Here is a 17,461-nt window from a genome sequence, read left to right as displayed (position 1 = left end):
ATCATCTCCTGCTTCCCTGGGCAGACACCTCACCTCTCCGAGGCCCTTGGCACATTTTAAGGGTCCATCCTTAAAATCCATTTAGGGCAAAACCCATTTTCTGAGGACAAGGACAAACCAAATGGTTGCATTAAAAAAAAAAAAAAAAAGGCCATAAGGGGAAATTATAGACTTATACAGCCACCTCCAGGGTAGTCCAAAGCTATTTATACCAAGAACTTGGGGTAGGGAGTTTCACATCTGCCTTGGGTGGGGAAGCCCAGCCACAGAGGGCACATCTCTAGAAGCTCCAGAGAAAGTCAGCACGGAGGGGGCACAAGGACACTGGCTGACTGCAACTCAGCTGCTGTCTGATCTTGGACAGGTGACCTGATTATCTGGGTCTCAGTTTCCTTAAATGTGAAATGGGACCTCGGTGCCTGGGTCATAGGACTGCTGCGAGGCTTGAGTGAGCATGAAGTGCGTAGCTTTACTGGCCTCCCAGGCACTGAAGAAATGGTTCCAAGATATGCATGAGCCGTGGACTCACATGTGGGTCAGCAGGGGACAGATCAGGACATGAGCAGGCCCCTCTGCAGGGTCTGGAGGGGCCTTGGGTTTGACCAGTCCCATCTATTTCCATCTCCCCTGCATTTGTGACACTCCCTGCCCCTACGTTGCCCTCTCTGCCCTTATGCCTCCCCAAAGCTTAGAATGCCAGCACAGGTGTCACCTTCTCCATGTAGCCCCCCAGGCTCATCTGTGTCAGGCAGTGCCTTTGCTAAATGCTCCTGGTTCTTGCTCTCTCAAAGAGAGCCTTGGAGATATTTCTGCCTCTCCTGTATCTTGTTTTTGCTCTCATAATCCCCACCCCAAATCCAATTGTGACCTCCTGGAGGGTGGGGAGCAGGTCCTTCGACTTCCCCTGGGGAACTCCCAGTCCTGACTTCACAGGATGAGCTCACACATAGGAAGAGCTCAGGACAGGCCTGGCACCGGTAAATGCAAAGCCATGGAGGCATTTGCTTCTCTGGTCATTATCTGCCCCCACCACCCCAGCCCCGGCACAGGCTGCAAGGGCCTGGGGTTGGGGGTGGTGTCGGGTGGGAGTGAGTAAAGCAGAAGAGGAGGGTGCCTCCTGCCCTCATCCCTCTCCTTCCCTCCCTCTCACCCCCTTCAACCTGCTTTTCCTTTGTGCTCAGACCACAGATCCCCTCCCCTCATCCTGTAAGCCATCTCTGGCTGCTGTGCCCTTGCCCTGTGCCCCTCTAGATTCCCAAAGGCCGTTTCATCACGCCTCAGCTCCCTGTCCCGCCCCCCCTCCCAGACCAACATGTGCGGAGCCCGTGGCCTCCTGCCAAGGCCTGGGGCTGCCAGTGGAGGCAAAGAGACAGAAATCTCACCGCTCGGTAGGTTTTCTTCTGCCCAGCGTGCTTGGGGGCTTTGCCTGGCTCCGCTGAGCTCTCCACATGCATCGAGTATATGATGTCAAAGAAATCTTCCACCACAGCGACCCGCTTCAGAGAGATGCCCTCCGGCTCCGACAGGCCATCTGCCCCCTGCGACAGGGTGGACAAGCTGTGTTAGTGTCAGGGATGATGGCGGGGTGAGAACTGGGTCCTGAGGCTGGGGCAACCGGTCAGGACGGGCAATGGCTCTGACAGTGGGTCTTGGGGTTGGGGGAGGGAGAGAGCCTGCCGAGGGGGCTCCCTGGAGGGGAATGCCAGAGTCAGGGTGGCTGCGGCTATGAAATCTACCAGCAACAATGGGCAGAGAATGGCGACAACGAAAATACAAATTAAAAAACCAAGAGGCTCCATGTTCACAATTTCAGACAGATTGTGCCAGACTCGGGCGGGGAGCTCTTGAATCACACGCTGTGCCAAGACCATCCTGGAAGTCTCTGGGGAGGGGGAGTGCTAAGTAGATGCGGCCCCATCAGGAGCTCGCCAATTAGCAGTAACCTTTCACTGTGGGCCTGGGCTGGGGTCCCGGGGGAGCAGCTTCGATCACCTGGGTGACTCCTGCCTCCGCCCTGGCCTTTCTGAAAAGCTTTATCGAGGCTGCTTGCCCTCCCCACTCCAGCAGCTGAGTGCCAGCAACGGCACCCGGGCTCTTTGTGTGTGGAGATGAACAGAATAACAGGCATGAGGCCACATGGAGGTGGCAGGGCCGCGTGAACGGGTCGGCCATGGGCCCGAGCCTCTTATCAGGCTGGTATGAGTGCTGTCAGCTGGCCCGACAAGGTGTGCCAGGAGCAAGACGGGTCCTTCAATAGCAAACAGCTGCGGGGCTGACGCCTGCCCTCCCCTCTAGCAGGGAAGGAGGCTGCAGGGAAACGGCAGGAGGCTGGGGGTGAGGCCAGGGCCCGGAAGGGAACAGACTTCGGGGGAACTGCTCCGAGCCCAAAGTGGGACGCAGACTTGGGGACACCAGGCTCTCAATGGCCAGCTCCTTAAGGGAAGTCTGTGGGGACATTATGGAGCTTTGAAGATCGAGAGCAAACTGTATGGAGGAGATTTCAGGGGAAAGGAGGCAGGCTTTTCTCTAAAAGTGCTCAAAAAACACAACTCCAAGAGAATTCTTCACAAAGGACCCGAACTCGAGGATGTCAGCAACAGGAGTATGTGGCTTTGCTCCTTCTTGGCTGTCTCTCCAGCACTGACAACAGTGCCTGACACACAGTAGGTAGCCAGCAAATAAGGACTGGATGGATGACTGAGTGGTCGTTAAGTGGCAGCTGGGCTGAGTCACTTGGATACACTCTGCCCTGCTTTGAATATGGCCCCATCATGGAAATGGCCGTGTGACCCTGAGCACTTACTGTGCTTCGAGCCTCAGGCCCTTTATCTGTAAAATGGGGATAACAGAAGCCCCGTTCCCACGAGCTACAGAGGGAAGAACTGAGATGTGCATGCAGCACTTAGCACTGAGCCTAGTGCACAGGGACTGCTCCATAAACATCGTTATCAAGAAGCGCTTTGCAGTTCGCCACATTTCCCCGAGGTATGAGAGAGCCGAACACCGTGACAACCCTGGGAGGTTGTTAGGGTCAGGACCTGCGGAGGTACGGAGGCTGGTGGGTGGCAGAGATGGCTTAGGACCTCAGCTTTGTGGTCTGAGTAGAATACAGGCCACACTGGTAGGGGACACTCGCTCACAACACATTCTGGCACAGACAGGTTTTGGTTTCACCCAGGAGCTTTCCCAACATACCCTGATGGGCGAACAGCAGTGTCTCTTCCTCAGCAGCCCATTCAAGAGCAGAGAGCAGATGGGGGACAAAGGGCATCTGGGATGTGGGGTCCAGAGCCCCACAGCCAGTGGGCAGTGTCCCTAAATGGTGACCCTGGGAGGTGACCTCACTGGCCCCAACCAGGCCCTCTCACCAATGGCTTCCTTCCTGGTCAGGAACCATTTCAATGGGACGTCTCAGATAGCGCGTATCTCTCTCTCTGCCTGCGTAGGAAAAGCCACTTGCTGGTCCCACTTCCTGGCTGTGAGATTGTGGGCAAACCCTTCAACCTCCCCAAGCTTCACTTATGAGATGAGCTGTGAAGTTCCATGACTTTTCTGTTCTTAACTTCTCTCAGGAATCAATTTGGCCTCTTTTGGGGGGTATCCCATCCCCTCCGACATCTCAGGCCATCTGTACAGACTGATCAATGACTAACTTGTTCACTGTTGACCCATAAATGCCCAGCATTTCGGGGCCCTTCAAATACTGCCGAGACAGGGTTCAGATGGGACAAATATTATGATAGGTCATTTATAAAATACTTTAAAAAAATTTTTTACTCAACAAAGATCTGGATTTGGTAAGTACAGTTATAACACACTTCTAACCAGAGGTTCACATTAGTGAAAATAAACAAAATGAACCTTAAGAATGAACATAACTAGGTTTCTATTTCTTTTTTTTATTGCATTTTAGGTTTTGGGGTACATGTGAAGAACATACAAGATTGTTGCATAGGTACACACATGGCAGTGTGATTTGCTGCCTTCCTCCCCATCAACTATATCTGGCATTTCTCCCTGGCATGCTATCTCTGCTCAACTCTCCACCCCCCACTGTCCCTCCCCTCTTTCCCTCCAACAGACCCCAGTGTGTGATGCTCCCCTCCCTGTGTCCATGTGTTCTCATTGTTCAACACCCACCTATGAGTGAGAACATGCGGTGTTTGATTTTCTGTTCTTGTGTCAGTTTGCTGAGAATGATGGCTTCCAGGTTCATCCATGTCCCTACAAAGGACATGAACTCATCGTTTTTTATGGCCGCATAATATTCCATGGTGAATATGTGCCATATTTTCCCTGTCCAGTCTATCATCGATGGGCATTTGGGTTGGTTCATCTTTGCTATTGTAAACAGTGCTGCAATGAACATTCGTGTGCATGTGTCCTTATAGTAGAATGATTTATAATCCTTTGGATATATACCCAGTAATGGGATTGCTGGGTCAAATGGAATGTCTATTTCTAGGTCCTTGAGGAATCGCCACACTGTCTTCCACAATGGTTGAACTAATTTATACTCCCACCAACAGTGTAAAAGTGTTCCTATTTCTTCAAATCCTCTCCAGCATCTGTTGTCTCCAGATATTTTAATGATCGCCATTCTAACTGGCATGAGATGGTATCTCAATGTAGTTTTGAGTAGCATTTCTCTAATGACCAGTGATGATGAGCATTTTCTCATATGTTTGTTGGCCTCATGTATGTCTTCTTTTGTAAAGTGTCTGTTCATATCCTTCGCCCACTTTTGAATGGGCTTATTTATTTTTTTCTTGTAAATCTGTTTTAGTTCTTTGTAGATTCTGGATATTAGCCCGCTAGGTTTCTATTTCTTGATCTGGGCAGTAGTTACACAAGTATGTTCAACATATTAAGTCATTAAACCTTAACATTTGGTGACTCATGCCATAATCACAGCACTTTGGGAGACCAAGGTGGGCAGATCACCTGAGGTTGGGAGTTCAAGACCAGCCTGACCAACATGGAGAAACCCCGTCTCTACTAAAATTACAAAATTAGCTAGGCGTGGTGGCACATGCCTGTAATTCCAGCTACTTGGGAGGATGGGGCAAGAGAACCCCTTAAACCGGGGAGGAGGAGGTTGTGGTGAGCCAAGATTGCACTACTGCACTCCAGCCTGGGCAACAAGAGCAAAACTCTGTCTCAAAACAAAACAAAACCTTAACATTTACAATCTGTACGTATAATAAACTTTAATTTAAAAAAATTAGTTTTAAAAAGAATATCATGGGGAAGTTTCAATGAATTTTTAAAGTCAGGTACAATACACATACAGGAAGTACCATCTTTACCATTTTTTTTTTTTTGAGATGGAGTCTCTCTCTGTAGCCCAGGCTGGAATGCAGTGGTGCAATCTTGGCTCACTGCAACCTCCACCTCCTGGATCCCAGTTCAAGCAATTCTCCTACCTCAGCCTCCCAAGTAGCTGGGATTACAGGCATGAGCCACCATGCCCAGCTAATTTTTGTAGTTTTTAGTAGAGACGGGGTTTCTCCATGTTGGCCAGTCTGGTCTTGAACTCCTGACTCATGATCTGCCCACCTCTGCCCACCAAAGCGCTGAGATTACAGATGTGAGCCACCACACCTGGCCTATCTTTACCATTTTTAAGTGTACAGTGAAGTCCGCCACATTTGTATCATCTGAATCCAGAGGCACAGCTCCGGAGGCTTAGCTGCTTAAAGGCTGATAGATCTCCCCGTTCAAAATTGTTTCAGACCAGAACACAGATATTTCTGGAAATGGAAGAAGATAAAATTTTGTGGGAAGGAATAGAGAAAGAAAACAATCTGATGAGGAGATAATATTTTAGATAGGTGAGATGGAAATTTCCCCCTAACCCAGTTTGGGGGCCTTGGGTAGGTCACTTTATTTCATACCTCTTTTTTTTTTTTAAGACAGTCTTGCACTATCATCCGGCTGGAGTGCAGTGGCATGATCTTGGCTCACTGCAACCTCCACTTTCCAGGTTCAAGAGATTCTCTTGCCTTGGCCTCCCAAGTAGCTGGGATAACTGGTGTGCACCACCATGCCTGGCTAATTTTTGTATTTTTAGTAGAGATGGGGTTTCACATGTTGGCCAGGCTGGTCTGGAACTCCTGGCCTCTCAGGTTGTCCGCCCACCTTGGCCTCCCAAAGTGCTGGGATTTATAGGTGTGAGCCACCGCGCCTGGCCTATTTCTATACCTCTCGAAAGTCAGTTTCCTCACCTGTAAAATGGGCCTAAAAATGCTAGCTGGATGTCCCAAGGATCAAAGCATGCGTGTCAGGCACCCAGCACATACAGAATTGCTTAATGTTCACCTCTTCCCTTGGGCCCCTCAAGTCTGGATATGTTGTGTTTAGGAATCTCCTCTTATCTCTGGCCCCTCTGATGCATCCAGAGGGCACCCATAACAAAATGGGTCCCCTTCAGTAACACCCATCATCAGAAGAGATGCACAGTCTGGTTTAATTCCTAAATAATATGCCAAGGGTTCCACAAACTTGAAATAAGCTTTCCAAAAGTCAAAAGCGTAATTGACCAACCCAGATAAAAAGCAAAACACAGCACCCCATGTGGGCTGTCTCTCTCCAGGCCTCCCACCTGCATTCTTAGGCCATCTCCAGTAAACAACAGCTTTGTACCTGGTCTGATGTGACCATAAAATTAATCCCAGCAAAATTCATCAGGAAAGCAGTTTTCAGTAGTTCCCTCTTTAAAAATTGATCACTCTCTTCCCTGATGTTCAAATGTGGGTCCTGTGATCCACCTGTCTCTATAGCAAAGATTTACACAGGAAAGGAGGGGGCCTGGGGCCACCAGAACTCAAACCACACAGGTCTGCAGAGCCACACCTTGAACTGTCTTCCAGTGAGCTGGAGCCACCTGGATTCCATGTGTGCTACACCCTAAGGGAAGAACGCCAGGATGTCTGTGTGGCCTTCAAGGAGAACCCTGAGAAGACAGCAACAAAGGGATCCGATGGTAGTCACGTGCCACAGACATCTCTGCTCTCCCTTGCATCCATGGAGGTAATAACCTTCATGCTAAATGCTGCAGGGAGGCAGGCCTTCCCTAGCTAAGAATCCAGACACAGTGCTGTACGGGAAGAACTGTTAATAAAGGGAGCAGAAAGCACCTTCCCTGTAGCCTTGGGAAGCCCCTGCCACCCGCCTTCTGCCTGGTACCTAAATTAGCTTCATCGAATCCATTGCCCTAAGCAAACTGGGCAGTGGATCGACAAAGGAAGTTCACTTGATCTATAGGCTGGATCAAGAAGGGACCTGGAGTCTCCTGACTATCCCAGCTTCCTGGAAACACTTAGCAGGAGTAATGGAATGGAACCCTCCAGCATCCCCTGGGAAAAACCATGAAAAACACACAGTCACTTGTGCAGGATCAACCTCTGGGGCCTTCCTGCATGGAGAACATTGCCATGGTAACACATGCCATCCTTTGGAACCATCCAACCCCCAAACAGCCTGCCACAGCCAGGCCAACAGAATCAGACATGGCAGTAGTTTTAAAAATTTACGGAGAAGCTCGGCATGGTGGCGCATGCCTGTAGTCTCAGCCACTCAGGATGCTGAGGTGGGAGGATCACTTGAGCCCAGGAGTTCAAGTCTCCTGGGCAACAGAGCAAGACCCATCTCTAAAACAAAAACAAAACCAAATCCAAAAAAAAACCCTACAAATTTATGGAGCTACAACCTTGGACATCACCAACTCCCTTAAAACCAGCCCATTTGGGTTCTAAACTAAAAGGTAAGTGGCAAGTCATTGACAAAATCACCAAATCTCTACTTAAATACTGCTGATATTTCAAAATATTTACAGCAGCAGTCCTCAAAATGTGGTCCTTAAACCAGCAACGCTGGCATCACCTGGGAATTTGCTAGAAATGTACATTTTCAGGTTCCGCCCTACACCTACCAAATCTGATGCTCTGGGGGTCTTAACAGGTCCCCCAGATGATTCTGATGCAAGACATATTTTAAGAACTGCTGATTAGAATGTCTCCATGATTGAGCCAGGGAGGTAACTGGAGGAAAACAGGCATTGGCTCATTAAATAGAGACATGCTCTGTGCATCCTGGCCTAATATATTAATATTTTCAACTCCAACGAAGGCCAATTTTCCTAATGGTGAGAACAAAAGAATCTTATTGGGCAACATTAGTCTAAATTCAAGACATCTGCCCAGAGACTTAATGTGGATTATGGATAGAAAGAGCAGGAACGCCCCACATCCTGACATCAGATTTTCAAGTCCTCCCTAGCAAAGTTAATTAATATTTAAGCAGGGCATCCCTTGGCAGGTCTTTTCTGGTTTCCTCGGTTTCCTCAGATGGATCTGAATGCTCAGCATGAGAAGATTGCTACCTCCAAGGCTGCAGACCTGAGAGGGGGATCGGGAGGTCCCCAGGCCATTAGACAGGCTCCTGCTGGGGCGACCTCAGGGAGCTCCTGAATCAGACTGAATCTTGCCTGTCTCCCCACATGAGCCAATTAAATGGACCCCTGCCCTTGATGGTGAAGTGAGGTCCAGTTGCTAATGGATTGCAGTTCTGTCCTCTCCATTAGAACTTCGAAGTCACTTGCTGGTAATAAGTTACATACTTATCAAGGTGGGATCACAGTTTCAGGCCACCAGGGTGCCATTTAGTGTGCCACCATCACTGTATTAGTAGAGTGTGCCTTCCAGCAACAACGAGGCCATGGTTGAGAGGATGTGGCTAAACAGCGGGGACATTTCTCAACTGGGTTTCTCCTATGGTAGAAGAAGAAACCACAGAGAAAGTCTTTAGAATATGCCCTCTGGTGCATTTCAGATCCAGCTGTTGACAAGGCATAAAAATCAAGGAGATCGCTGTTAGAGAAGAAAGTCAGCCAGCAGAGCTCACCCAAAAGGAAGAAAATCTTTGGCTACCACTTGTGTGGGAGTCCAGAACTTTGGGGGCTGATTGTGCAGGCAAATCCAAGGATGCTGCTCCATCACATCCAGGCCATTAGAGAGGCTGAGATCACAGACCAAAGTCACCCTAGCATGCTCTTCCCAACTTCTGCAACCATGGGATTCCTCCCGTCCCCCAAACCCAGCCTTAATAAATTCAGCCAAGCCGGGCGCGGTGGCTCACGCCTGTAATCCCAGCACTTTGGGAGGCTGAGGCGGGTGGATCACGAGGTCAAGAGATCGAGACCATCCTGGTCAACAAGGTGAAACCCCGTGTCTACTAAAAATACAAAAAATTAGCTGGGCACGGTGGTGTGTGCCTGTAACCCCAGGTACTCAGGAGGCTGAGGCATGAGAATTGCCCGAACCCAGGAGGCGGAGGTTGAGGTGAGCCGAGATCCCGCAATTGCACTCCAGCCTGGGTAACAAGAGCAAAACTCCGTCTCAATAAATAAATTAATTAATTAAGCCAAGGCTGGGTACAATGGCTGCTGCCTGTAATCCCAGCACTTTGGGAGACAAAGATGGGAGGATCACTTGAGCTCAGGAGTTCAAGACCAGCCTGGGCAATATGGCGACCCCCACCCCCACCCCCAACCTGGATCTCTACAGAAAATACAAAAACTAGCTGGGTGTGGTGGCATGTGCCTGTGGTCCCAAGTACTCAGGAAGCTGAGATGGGAGGATCTCTTGAGCCCGGAGAGGTGGAGGCTGCAATGAGTCATGACTGCACCACTGAACTCCAGCCTGGGTGACAGAGTGAGACCCCCATCTCAAAAGAAAAAAAAAAAAAAGCAAACCAAAAACCAAAAAACAAATCAGCCAGAACTGGAGTTTTGGAAGCTCCTAGGGGATTCCTGTAAAGTCTAATTTCAGTGCCTGGTGGGGCTGAAAAAAGAACCAACAGGGAGGAGTCAGTCTCCTGCAAAGGGGCCCCAGAGGGAAAGGAAGGAGGTGGAGAGGAAATTAAAAACCACACTAAACTAAGACAACAAAAAGAAAAGAAAACCAGAATGTAGACCATTACCCAAACATCCAGAAACCCTCTCTTGAGCATCCCCAAAAGAAGCTGGTCATGATTTGTAAAGGGCAATCAGGTGATTGAAGAGAGGGTATTGCTTCACTGGGACAAAGGCAGTATTTAAATTTCTCTCGGTTGTGAATACCACCTACGGGGGGCTGGAAACTGAAAAACCCCTCCAAAATAGGAATTTACCCCAGAATTCTGGGACCCAAAGTTCTATTGAGCTCTGTAGGCCTGGATGGGGCAGAGGGATGAGACACACTCCCCCTATAAATAAATAAATACATAAACAAGGCGCTGAGGACTCAACATAGCACCTGCCTCTTCTCCACCCTCGTGCACAATCTCCAACTGTTAGTGCGGAGCCGCCGCCGCCACTGCCACCACCGAGTCGCACCTGCCATCTGGAACAGGCCTCACATATTCCAAGACCTCCTTTCTGCTTCGCTGAACCTCCATCTTCTTTCAAATCACGCCGGGGACCAAAACGTACATCCCCGGCCACAGAGAAAGGTGCCTGGGACCAGCCCCCCCAAAGAGCAGTGCTACATTTGAGGATGCCATCTCCTCCAAGCAGCTCTGAGTCTTTTTTCTTTTCTTTTTTTGGTTTTAACTCTGGGATGTCTGGAATGAGTGTGGGGGGAAGGAATGGGAAGAGAAAGGGGTGCAGTGGGCCACAGTGTCCCCCAGTGGGAAGGAGAGGGGCTGGGGAAGTGCAGATCCGGATGGCCATGACTTGTGAGGGCTGGGGCTGGACACGACAGGGTCTGAAACCGGCTGCAGGACTCTAGCCTGGCCGGGGCAGGGAGGGGCCCAGGAGGGTGCTGTAGAGGAGAAGTCACAGGCCTGAGGCCAACCCAGCCCCAACTCCAGGCAAGGGGCTGTCCTGTCTGGGCCTCAGTTTTCTCCTGTGTGGGGTGACACCACGGGCATAATGGCTTTCGCCACCTCATAGGAAGTCTGTGGGAACCCAAATGACGCACAAACAGCACCTGCCCTAAAAGACACCCATTAAAGAGCTCTCTGTCTGCTACTCTGGGTACCCGCCTCCCGGGGCACTGCAGCCTAGGACAGGGAATCGGGGGTCACCGAAGGGGGGGTCCTAGGCGGAAGGAGGTGGCCCTGAGCCAGCCGGGCACCGCGGGCGGGGCCCTGCGGGCGGAGGCGGCGGTCCGGGAGCGCTAACGAGCGGGGAGCCCCAGGTGCGGGCCCCACCCAGGGCTGGGGGAAGAGGTGGGGCTGGAGGGGGAGGGGAGCGGGCCGTGCTAATGACTGTTGACAGCGCGCGCTGGGGCCGGGCTGGCCGCGCGCGCCGCTGACAGCTGTCGGGCGGGGGGCGGGGGCGGGGGCGGGGGCGGGGGCGAGGCGGCCGCGCTCTCTTCACGGCGCACGCGCGTGCGCCCCGGCGGGGAGGGGCGGGGAGGAGCTGGGAGGCGCGCGCGCGCCGGGCCGGGTTCGGAGGGCCTGCTGGAGCGGCTCGCGCGGGCTCCTCGCGGGCAGGCAGGTAATGAGAGTAACCATGGCAACCCACCAGAGGAAGTGTATTCTGCAGGAGACGTTAATCCCCTCTCCCCGGAGCTGGGACAGCCTGACTTTCCATTCTCACACAGTAATTAGATACCAGCTGTCAGTGCAGGGGGGACGGCTCCGCGGCTGCAGCCCGGCTGAGGGGGGGCGTGCCAAGGGGGCGGGGGGGACACGCAGGGACGGGGCGTTAAAGACACAGGGACGCTCGGCTGCGGCGGGCCGGGGCGACTCGCCTCCCCCAGTCTCTGGCCTCCGGGCGCGCGCCCGCTCACCTGGAGACCCCGCCCGCGCGGGCCCCGCCCACCCCACGCGCACCTGCTGCGCGCGCGTCCGCCGGCCTCGCGTCCCCCTTCCGGCCCCGCCAACCCGTTCCCGGCGCACCTGCCCTGCCCCGCCCCCCGGGACGCTGCCCACCTGTCCTTTGTGCAGGGAGGTACCATTCGATCTTGCCAGCTCTCCTTCAGGGAGCGCCCGCTATGTGCCAGGCGCCGTGCCAAGCCTGATCTCCCGTAATCCTCACAGACCCTCCGCGGTCAGCGCCTCTGCTGCTCCCCGCCCAAGGCACAGCGGGGTGTGGCCATTTGCCCAGGGTCAGGCAGACTTGAACCCCCTGTCCCAGTGCCCATTTAACAACCAAGCTATAGCGCCTCCCACCGCGTCCACATCCACATCTGCTGTGGTTCCAGGGCCTCCTAACCGCCCTGGGAGGCACAACAATCACGCTGGTGGCTGGCATCGCCGTGCGCCTACTGTGTGCCAAGCACTCACGGCCTCGTTTCACTTTCACAACAGCTCCGAGGATCTGTTGCCCCAGGGTGAGGAAGCGAAGGCACAAAAGAGCTGAAGGGATTTGCCCACAGTCACAAGGTGCAGAGTGGCAGAGCTAGGATTCAAATCCAGGGAGTCAGACCCCAGGATCCCAACTACTGGGCTCCATTAGCCCTACCCCTGGATTCGTGGTGGCTGAAATCCAGTCCACACCTCTTCCTCCTTTTCACTGTTCAGCCCACGCAGGTCCTGTCCTATCACGAGGCGCAGCCTCTCCTGGCCATACCTGAGAAATCTAAGAAGTTTCTAGGCCTAAAGCCGCTGCCACAACCCTTGTTTACTTTTTCTTTTGAGACAGAATCTCACTCTGGAGCTCAGGATGGAGTGCAGTGGCACGATCCCACCTCCTGGGATTACAGGCATGCACCACCATACCTGGCTAATTTTTATATTTTTAGTAGAGACAGGGTTTCGCTATGTTGGCTAGGCTGGTCTTGAACTCCTGGCTACCTTGGGCTCCCAAAGTGCTGGGATGACAGGCATGGGGCACTGCTCCCAGCCCAGAACCCTCATTTCTGTCAGGCCTCCCAGAAGCTCTGTTGTCAGTGCAGGCAGCTGCTTGGAAGTCATTCTAGGCCACCCCCTCCATTTACCAGGTAGGGAAACTAAGACCATTCAGGTGAGAGGCTGGCCCGAGCAGGGAGATGGCCTGGGAGAGCCTTTGGGGGGCAAGGGGGTTCGGTCCCCTCAGGCCTGGCTATGTCCCCTGTCCCCCCACCAACAATCAGGCCCAGAGTTGGGGTGGGGCACACCAAGGAGGGGCAGGAAGTGTCCAAGAAGCAGAGCCAGCTCTGTGTCCCTAGTGGCGGCGGGTGTCTGGGGCAGGAGGAGGCTATCTGATCCCTTCCCCACTGCCCCGGCCATGACCTCCTCCCTCCCTCCCTCCCTCCCTCCCTCCTCCCTCATGGCTGGGGTAGCCAGCACCCAGGGCTGCAGCTGAGAACCCAGCGTTCCCCAACCCCACCAGCATTCCAGTGGGAGGAGGGGTGGGGGGAGGTTGCGCCCAGAGCTTTAGGGACAGGGGCACCCCTGGGGCTGCCCCACCCTGGGAGGGCCAAGGCCAGGCTGCCTCCAACCTCACTGTTTCCTGCCTCTGCTCTCCCCATCTCTCAGTAGCAGAGCTGCCTAAATTTGGCTCCAGGAGGGAATGGGGGAGGCAGCGGCAGGCGGGTGCTGTCAGAGGCCAGGGCGTCGCTCCCGTCTAGCCTAGCCGGCTGGCATTTTTGCAGTCTGGAGGAGGGCAGGGGGGCCCGGCAGCCCTCTCCCGGAAAGGGAGATGTTCGTACCTTCTGACATACACTGAGTAATGTGCAAACGACATGCAAACTGAGCTTCAAATCAGCATCTCAGCCAGGGAACAGCTTGAGAGCTGCTTTTGGGATGAGAGCAGAAGGACCAGAGCCCAGTGCCCAGGGGCTCTGGTGGGGATGGGGTGGGGGGCGGCACAGAGTGTCTAGGGCTGGGTGTTGGGAGACTCAGTTTCTTGCCAGCTGTAGGGCTTCATTCCAGTGGCTGGACCCTCTGGGTCCCAGCTCAAGGGCAGGGACATGGCTTTCTCTGCCTGCTCCAGCAGAGTGCTGGGCACACCCCATCACATGGTTAAGCACATGAGTTCTGCAGCCATCCTGCCTAGGTTTGAACCCTGGCTCTCCACTGGCCAGCCAAGTGAATCCCTCAACTGAGCACCCAGGCAAGCAGCTTGTGGAACTGGGTGTCCCTTTCAGAATAGCCACTTACCTTCCCTGGAAGTTGGGCACAGGGGCATGACCTGAAAGGACCTGGGCTTTGGAATCAGATCTGGATTTCAAGCCTGGCTCAGCCGGTGATGCTCTCTGAGTCTCACTCCCCCCATTTGGGAAATGGGTTCAGGATCTCAAGGTCAGCTGTGACGTCCACGTGATGACCTTGCGCATGATGGGCACATACAGGCCTTCCCATGGTGCAGCCTCACTGCTGGCTGCATTCACGCAACTCCTAGCTCCGTCCTGTCCCATCGCTCCTCTTTGCTCTTCTGTCCTGGCTTTTCCTTTGTCTCTAGATGTAAATTTCTTGCAGTCTTTTTCCTTTCTGTCTCTCTACTTAACTGGTGATCTTGGACAAGTCAATTGCCTCTCAGAGTCTCAGTCTGCACGTCTTCTAAATGGGAGTAAACGAGAGGTGGACAATGAGCCCTGTCTGGGTCCTGGGGCTAATTTTACGAGACCACCCACCCATCATCCTAAAGGGGCCAGAAGGGACGGGCTGTGCCCTCAACTATCGGACATGGCGTGTTGGGGCTTTGCTTCTCAGTAACTCTGTTTAACCCCAGATAACTGCTCTCCTGCCCCTCGCCTTGGCTGATATGAGTTGAATCCAGCTTCCTGCCACCCAAAAGCCACTTCCTGCCAAACTTGAGCTGATACGAGAAGAACTTGTTTTCTGTGCACAGAGCAGTCCCTGGTGGGGCAGCCACCAGCTTGCCTCAGGTGTGAACATTTTTTTCCATTTGCTGGTCTGTCTGCTGGGCTGGGCAGGAGACACTGGGGACTCTGACCCCTTCACCTCTGCACCTGCCTGTCCTGCCCCAAGGTAGCCTCCAGGCCCGCCAGCCATCCCAGGAAGGGTGCCAAGTATCCCTCTGGGCCCAGACAGATGTGTGTAGGCCGTAACACACAGTCTGACACAGCCACACACACACAGTCAGTCTGACAGAGCCCCTCTGGCCCCTGGGCATTTGGGGAGAACTCAGAGAGACAATGTGTGACTGTCACACATAGTTAAGGTCACAAAACACAGACACAGCCTCACACATGCAACCATATGCAGTCCTTGGACAGACTCACACAGTTACACGCAGGCCCACAGCTACGCTCAGACTCCCTCAGCATTACACACAGTTTCACACATGCACACAGGAATCTTCCTCCCAGCCCCCCACACTGCCCAGCACTGATTCCAGAGGTATTCACTGATTCAACACGTTCTTTTTGAGGGTCTTCTCTGTGCGGGTCCTGGACAACCCCTAATCAGAATTATTGGAGCAGGAACAAATAATGAGCTGACATGTGCTGTTGCCTCCATTTCCTCATCTGTGAGATAAGGATACTAGCCCTGCCCCATGGGACTGTCAGTGTTAGGAATGAATTTGTGGAAAGCCTCGGTTGGTGTTTGGCCCATGGAGAGTGCCGTCTAAGTGAGCCTATCACGGTTATTAGCCAAAAGCATCCCGCCGTGCCCAGCTCCACACAGAATTTCTGGCACACATTATCTCCCTGAGCCCTTGCCCAAGTCCCCAGCAGCTGGGGTCATCACCCCCATTCCTCAGATGAGGAAACTGAGGCTCAGAAAAGGGGCCCACAGTCTGCAGGTGGTCCCACTGCCCTCATGTCATGCCATAGTGCTGCTCCAGCCTGCCTCGCCACCCCCTCCATGCACACACACTGTTCCCTCCGGCTGGAACGCGCTTCCCACTTGCATTTGGCATGCCCAGCTCTTCTGAGCTGCCTACTTACACTTCTGTGAAATGGGAATACCAGCCCAAGTCAGCCCCTGTTCATGTTCCTCAGGGCACTGGACTTTAAGGGCCAAGAGTAAAGACCGTTTTGTCCTGTTCTCTGGCACACAACTGTTCTGTTCGTTTTGTCCTGTTTTCTCGCTCAACAACTGTTTCAAAACTAAAGAAATAAGCAAGTGGCCTCATGGCTACTGAGGACAGAGTCTGGAATGGAATGCAGAGCACACTGAAGCTGGAGCTCACTTCTATGCTCCTGCCTTTCTCATGCTCCTAGCAGGCACCGAATATGTCAGTGAGTGAGTGAATGAATCAATGAATGAATGAATGAAACCAAGATCTCAGCGTTCCAGTCAAGTGCTCCCTGGGCTTCATTTCCTGGCAGTGTGGACATAAGCCAAGCTCCAGCCACCTTAGATGGTGGTGGGGATGGCAGGGCTGACGGGCCGCCTGAAGCCGGCTGTCAGGAGCTCGTCTGGCCACAGCCGCCAGCAGGGGAGACCAGCTGGCGGTGCAGGGTCCATCGGCCCAGGCCTGGAATCTGAGCTGCCCTCAGAGGCCCAGCTTCTCTTTGGGCCCCCACAAACTGGCCTTTGTTCCCCAGGCCGGCCAAGACCCAGCAGCTTGGGCTTTCTGTCTGCCCGCGGCACCCGCGCTGAGCTGGCGGGGGTAAATGGGCCAGCCTCCCCTCTGTCCATGCCCAGGACGTCGCTTTAGGACTAAATGGAGATGTAATTTTCTATACAAATCCATGACAATTTAGATGGAGTGATTGTAATTGGCTTTTCAATGGGGGTTTTGTCCAGCGCTGGTGGCTAGAACTGGGTGGCCTGTTCATTGAGGACTTGTACAGTGCCCAGCACTCCTCCCAGCCCAAGTAAAGCCTCATGTTTATGGATCTGGCCCTTCCTTGGGGCCGTCTGGACAGGCGGGTGGCGGGGCATCGAGCCCAGGAGACGGGTGGCCACAGCTTTGGGCTTCCGGACACAGAGCTGCAGAACGGCTGGGGCAGGGTCCCACCTCCACCAGCTTACCTGCTCCCTCATTCCTGACACTCTCATTAACTAGTGCCTCCTGGGGGCCGGCTGCTAGTCCAGGTTTCAGGGGCACCAAGACAATGAGAGCGGTTCCTGCAGGTCAGAGGGAGAAGGCTACAATGGCCAGTGTAGCATGATGTTTGAGAGTATGACCAAGAGATGAGCAGCAGCCAAACGGCCTGGGCTCAAATTCTACTCCACTTCTTTAAAAAAAATTTTTTTTGAGACAGGATCTCACTGTGGCACCCAGATCATACAGTGGTACAATCATGGCTCACTGTAGCCTCGACCTCTAAGGCTTAAGCAATCCTCCCACCTCAGCCTCCCAAGTAGCTGGACCATAGGCATGTGCCACTAAACCTGGCTCATCTTTTTATTTTTCTGTAGAGAAAGAGTCTCGCTGTGTTACCCAGGCTGGTCTCAAACTCCTGGGCTCAAGAGATCTGCCCGCCTCAGCCTCCCAAAGTGTTAGGATTACAGGTGTAAGCCACTGTGCTCAGCCCCTACTCCACTTCTGACTTCCTCCTGAACTTTAGCAAATTACTTAAACTTCTTCATGCCTCAGTTTCCCCAGATATAACATGAAGCTGCAGTAAAAGAT

General features: G+C 53.1%; 1 protein-coding gene across 1 annotated transcript in view; it reads right to left on the bottom strand.

The window, feature by feature from the left end:
• Positions 1 to 17,461, bottom strand: part of NOL4L (nucleolar protein 4 like) — a 145,971-nt gene that overhangs the window by 85,717 nt on the left and 42,793 nt on the right. Inside the window, exon 2 of the mRNA XM_035298122.3 lies at positions 1,383 to 1,538. Within this exon, the coding sequence (XP_035154013.1) occupies positions 1,383 to 1,538 (156 nt within the window). The remainder of the gene's footprint in view (positions 1 to 1,382; positions 1,539 to 17,461) is intronic.

The sequence above is a fragment of the Callithrix jacchus genome, chromosome 5 (genome assembly GCF_049354715.1).
Source record: "Callithrix jacchus isolate 240 chromosome 5, calJac240_pri, whole genome shotgun sequence".
Classification (NCBI taxonomy): domain Eukaryota; kingdom Metazoa; phylum Chordata; class Mammalia; order Primates; family Cebidae; genus Callithrix; species Callithrix jacchus.
Note: the sequence above shows the minus strand (reverse complement) of the source record. Positions and strands in the feature narration are given on the sequence as shown.